At 38.9% G+C, this 5020-nt stretch overlaps 1 protein-coding gene across 4 annotated transcripts in view; it reads left to right on the top strand.

The window, feature by feature from the left end:
• ZNF326 (zinc finger protein 326) overlaps positions 1-4519 on the top strand; it is an 11342-nt gene extending 6823 nt beyond the window's left edge. Inside the window, exons 5-10 of one of the 4 annotated variants that reach the window (XM_018561394.1) lie at positions 50-155; positions 339-486; positions 1070-1172; positions 2249-2379; positions 3094-3189; positions 3917-4519. In XM_018561394.1, the coding sequence (XP_018416896.1) occupies positions 50-155; positions 339-486; positions 1070-1172; positions 2249-2379; positions 3094-3189; positions 3917-4093 (761 nt within the window). In that variant the 3' untranslated portion in view covers positions 4094-4519. Of the gene's footprint in view, positions 1-49; positions 162-338; positions 487-1069; positions 1173-2248; positions 2380-3093; positions 3190-3916 lie in introns of all 4 variants that reach the window. The other 3 variants (XM_018561396.1, XM_018561395.1, XM_018561393.1) reach the window with 3 other exon arrangements.
• The last annotated feature ends 501 nt before the right edge of the window (positions 4520-5020 follow it).

Here is a 5020-nt window from a genome sequence, read left to right as displayed (position 1 = left end):
GGTAGTTTGTCGACTGAAATTGCATATGCTGATTTGAATTTTATTTTAGCGGCAGAGCCAGTTGATCCAGAAGAGGAAGAGAAGCGCCGCACAGAGGCAAGAAGGGAGAAACAGAGGCGTAGAAGAGAGAAGAACAGTGAAAAATACGGAGATGGGTACATGTCATATTCTTGGGTGCCATTGTTTAGTTTAACGGGGAAAACATTTGCAAGAGTGTTAAGTCACTGTCACTTTAAGAAAAATTATGCCTGCAAAAGAATCTTTGGATTTCATAGACTCGATTCTTTGCTAGTTTGCTTTGTAAATAAGGGAATGTTAACCAGTTAAAATCTTTTCAGAATGGCCTTTACCTGCTCGTTCTGCAAGTTCAGATCATTTGAGGAAAAGGGCATTGAAGATCACTTGGTCAGTGAAGCTCATCAGGAGATGCTAGATCATATCCAGAAACAAACCAAATTTGACAAACCTGTCATGGAGTTCTTGCATGTAAGTGAATCTTTTAGTGTCTTGTACCGATTGGAGTGACTTGAGTTTCACGTAAGCAGGCCAATGTTTGACAACATTTTTACATATTAGCCGACACCCCTTTCAAATTAGTTTTGGTGAGGGAAAGTCTCTGGGAATTGTCTAATTCTCAAAGCAAACATTTGATGTTCTTGAGCCAGGAATATCTGCATCCATACACCAAGAATCAAGCCTGTCACATGTTTCAACTGTTATTATGAATATATCATAAATTGATCATGGCCCGCACATCCTGGACCTCATTTTATGCATGGCCTCACCATAATACTGCTGTAAGAATTATTGAATATGTCAACATGGTTGGAACATTACCTCATGTATTATGTTCAGTGCTTCAGAAACTGTTCTAAGGTAAATGAGTTTTAGTAAAACAAAACCTGTTGCAAAGTTTCTGGAACGCACATGAGGGGGCTGTAGAACGTCTGCTGCTTTAATCTGGTGGGCTGTGGTTTTTTGTTTTTGTGTTGGGACTTTGTGGGGCTTTTTCTCTCAAATGTAGCCAAACCTTGATTTTAAAAACAAAAATCCTTCCCTTTTCTCTTAGGAATGCATAGTTAACAAGTATAAGAAAACTGCTGCACGTAAGGCTCAGGCCACCCAGAATCAAAACGAAGCTGCGAAAGCTCCAGAGAAAGATATTATGGAAGGTATGTTCTCTTTGTAACTGCAAATGTGTTTGTAGCAGTAAAGTGGTTAGTCGAGAGAGATATATATATATATATATACATACACATACACATACACATACACATACACATACACATACACATACACATACACATACACAAACCTGAAAAATGTGTGCCATGAAGGTGCAGAACTTACTCATTGGCCATAATTCTGTATATTTGACAGGCTGTACCCCAAGCCTGGCTTGGTTTAATTGAGCTCCAGCCTTGCACACTGATTTAACTAATTGAAAGTAATGGGCAAAGTCCCTAGAAATTGGAGGTACTTTGATCTTGACAGGGCAGGATGTGTACAAAGCCCTTATCAACCAGTTCAGACTTCTAACTCTTTGCTCTTTTCAATCCAGTTTTTGGGTAAAGCATTGTTACCGGCTATATAGATTTTCCAGGTCAAGTAACAATAGCCTGGAATTTGGTGAAATTAAAAACTAGTAGCTATTCACAATTGTATGTGAATGTGTGGTCTCATTGATTGATGATTGCCACCATGCTAATTTTGACTGCTTTCACAATGTAACTTAGTCTTTGGTACTACAGTAGTACTGTAAGAAATCCACTGGTGTCTGGTACTGTATCTCTATCCCAAATACATCATCCTTAGGATTCAACAAAGACATGCTTGTAGAATGAAAATATAAAATAACTGGATGCACAGATACCAGTATTTCGGTATGGTATAAGTACAGATATTTATCTTTCAGTACTTGTCGATGCATAGTACCACTACATGCACAAGCATAGAGCTGGTTGGTGAGTCATTACCCACCAGCAGGCTTCCTGATTGTCTGGGAAGCAGGCTCCATGTTCCCTCATGGCACTGCCGGTCAGAGGAAATCTCCCTGTGACCAGAAGTTCTAGAATCGGAGCATTTGGATGGTACAAGAACTCTCCCAAATACTCTGTATTTGCACCGATACTTGTATCTGTGCATCCTGTAAAATAACTGTTCTTGATTTCTAGTGCTAGCATATTAAAATATAAATTGCTTAACTCTCTATTACCTGTGTAATCTGTTTTTTCTCTTTTTCCCTTAGGAGTTACTCCAGATGATCACATGATGAAAGTTGAAACTGTTCATTGCAGTGCCTGCAGTGTGTATGTACCTGCGTTACACAGCTCTGTGCAGCTGCACCTCAAATCTTCTGATCACTCAAAGAGCAAGTTGGTAAGATGCATGCTTCAGTAATGACCAATACTGGGGAACTGGGAACAAGTCCCTCCTACCCTTTTCTGTGAGCTTAAACATGTTCAATCTTACATTTTCTTAAAGAATACACCTTTATGGAAGGCCTCCTTCCTAGATACACTTCATGGCACATCATGCAAGTGCAGTTTAAAATAAGCATACTGCTATTTTCTGGCTGAGATGTTAGTTACCTGGCTGTCTCTGGCCCAATAGACAAGGAAAGTGTGCAGCTAGTGAAGTCAACTCCAGATCTGCATATTTATTTCAGATCGATGACTGAGTACTGTAATACTGTGTATCAAACTGGAGCAGACAATTTGAAGCATTTGCCCATAGCAACCAGTCAGCTTCTCTCCACTTCAGTAAAGCTTTGATAATGAGAAACTGGCTGCCATGGGTAACTGCTCCAGTTTTGATTAATTCCTCAATGTATTTTTGACTCTGAATTTTGAATGTGCTTGTCAGCCCTGCCTACAGTTATGCATTACAAAGCACAGATTTCACATCTCCATAATCCCTCCTTGTACATGGCTCACATTCTCTGGCCTGATCAATAAGTGTGTCTGGAGTTTTTTGCACAGATAAAAATTTTAGTGGTATATTTGGCAGATTGAAGGGAGCTAATAAGTTCATGTAAGTTTACATATACTCTAAATTTGTGGATGATACATGTGTGGCATTTCTGCTTCCCAGGCTTACAAAGATCAAATAAAGAGAGAAAGCATCTTGACTGCAACAAGCATACTGAACAACCCACTTGTAAAGGCAAGATATGAACTCTATTTGAAGGTAAGTTAGTATGTAAACATTTCTAAGGGTCATTTAAATCTACTCTGCCATTGTGATAAGGCACCCAAACAAAATGCAATCTTTGAATAGGCTGCTTAATACACAGTGCATGCAATTTTTAGCAGAGTAGCACACAAACTTGCATTTTTTTAATGGTCTGAGGAAAGTAAATGTGACCTGTAACGCATTAAGCAATGGTTTTCCACCCAAAATTACCTGTTCAGTATTTTCTTGTGTGAACGGCTGACTTGTGTTTTTTAACTGGCTGTTTGAGAGTCTGCGTAAGATACTGAAATTGGCATGTGCATCTAATATGGAGATATGTGGAAACTGGTGAGCATACTTAGATTAGTAGTGTCCTCTATTTGCATTGAAAATTTGCAGTACAGCTAAAATGTCACACAAATGATTACTAAGTGGGTGGCCTATGTAATCTGTAGGAGTGGTCTTCAGTCTGGCTGTAAGTCTTTGTGCAGTGTTTCAAAAGCCTCAATCAAGCTTCCATGCCTTCCTGGTGCTTGTATGGGACTAAAATACTGTGATTGCTTGCGCAAAGGTTTAAAGCTGAGGGGGTTTGGTAACATAATGGGGGATTACTCTGAGCCTGATCTACCATGTTGGGTAAAGTGGTATTGCCTTTATGATGGATCTCTGTATATGCTCCTACCACAACCTTTCTGTACCTGTCGCAGGCTTAACATTAACTAACTTGTCTTTTTTTATAAAGGGTGAAAATCCATTTGAAACTCATCCTGAAGAAGCTGCTCAGGAAACGGTTACTGAGGATGCTGAAGCCAGTACTGGAGCTGAGGGTGAAGTGGCAAATGCTGTGGAGGCTGATGTAGAGGAGGCTGAATCGGAAGACTTCACTGCTGATCCCTTGACCACAACTGATGAGAACTAGATTAGATAAATCTGTAGATCCATCCTTTTTAAACTGTTGTGCCATCCCCTTTCAAAGTCTATGCCCTTGGGAATCAGAAGCTCCGTGTTTTGCAAAGAAAACTCTTCCTTTGTATTCTTCTTTGCATATTCATAAAACTTATTTTGTGATTTTTTAGCTGTTTGTTGGGTTTATTTATCAGGGCTAACTCTGATGATAAAATGCCAGTTTTATTTTCTGTCAACATGCTAGGTCCTAGTATTTTAACCTGAAAATGCTGTGAAGTCTTGGAATGTATTTGTACAATGTTGGACAGAGTTAGTGTTTATATTGTAGTCTGTGACACCAAGTAATGTGGCAGTGTAAGCTTATATTTCTTTTTTACTTTTCTATTTTGTTTGCTACTTAGATAGGTGTGTCTCAAAGATGACAAATAAATCTAAACTCAAACTGTTCGCTGACTTCATTCTTCATTCTTGTTAAAATGCTATGGGGGGAGCATGCAATATGTGCAGGTCTTGTAGGCTTTATAATTCTGAGACTGTTTGTTTCCACCAATATATGTATACCATAACAGGGTGACCCTTTGTTAAAACACTGTATCAAACAATTACCAGGATTTTATTATAATAAACCACCCCTTACCAAATTTGTGCTACTTGTCTCCTTTTAGCTGGTTACAAAATAGCTTCATCTTCCTTCTCAGTTCTTTGCATCCTGGCTTCGCATGTGTTGGCATACATTGCATAATGCAGTTACCAAGTGGATACCATTGGGTAACCAAAATAAAAGATCAAGAGCTAAGCCTGCTTGGTAAAAATATATGGTAAGACAACACAAAGGTAGGGAAGCTGGCATGTAAATTTTTTTTTTTCTACCTGCATTGGCATTCTAGAGCTACAAGGAATGCATTAAGATATGTAAACATGAAATCCGGGCAGCTAAAAT

Source organism: Nanorana parkeri, unplaced genomic scaffold (genome assembly GCF_000935625.1).
Source record: "Nanorana parkeri isolate BGI_ZX_2015 unplaced genomic scaffold, ASM93562v1 scaffold521, whole genome shotgun sequence".
In the NCBI taxonomy this organism is placed as follows: Eukaryota; Metazoa; Chordata; class Amphibia; order Anura; family Dicroglossidae; genus Nanorana; species Nanorana parkeri.
The sequence above is the reverse complement of the archived record's forward strand: the minus strand, read 5'-3'. Positions and strand labels throughout refer to the sequence as shown.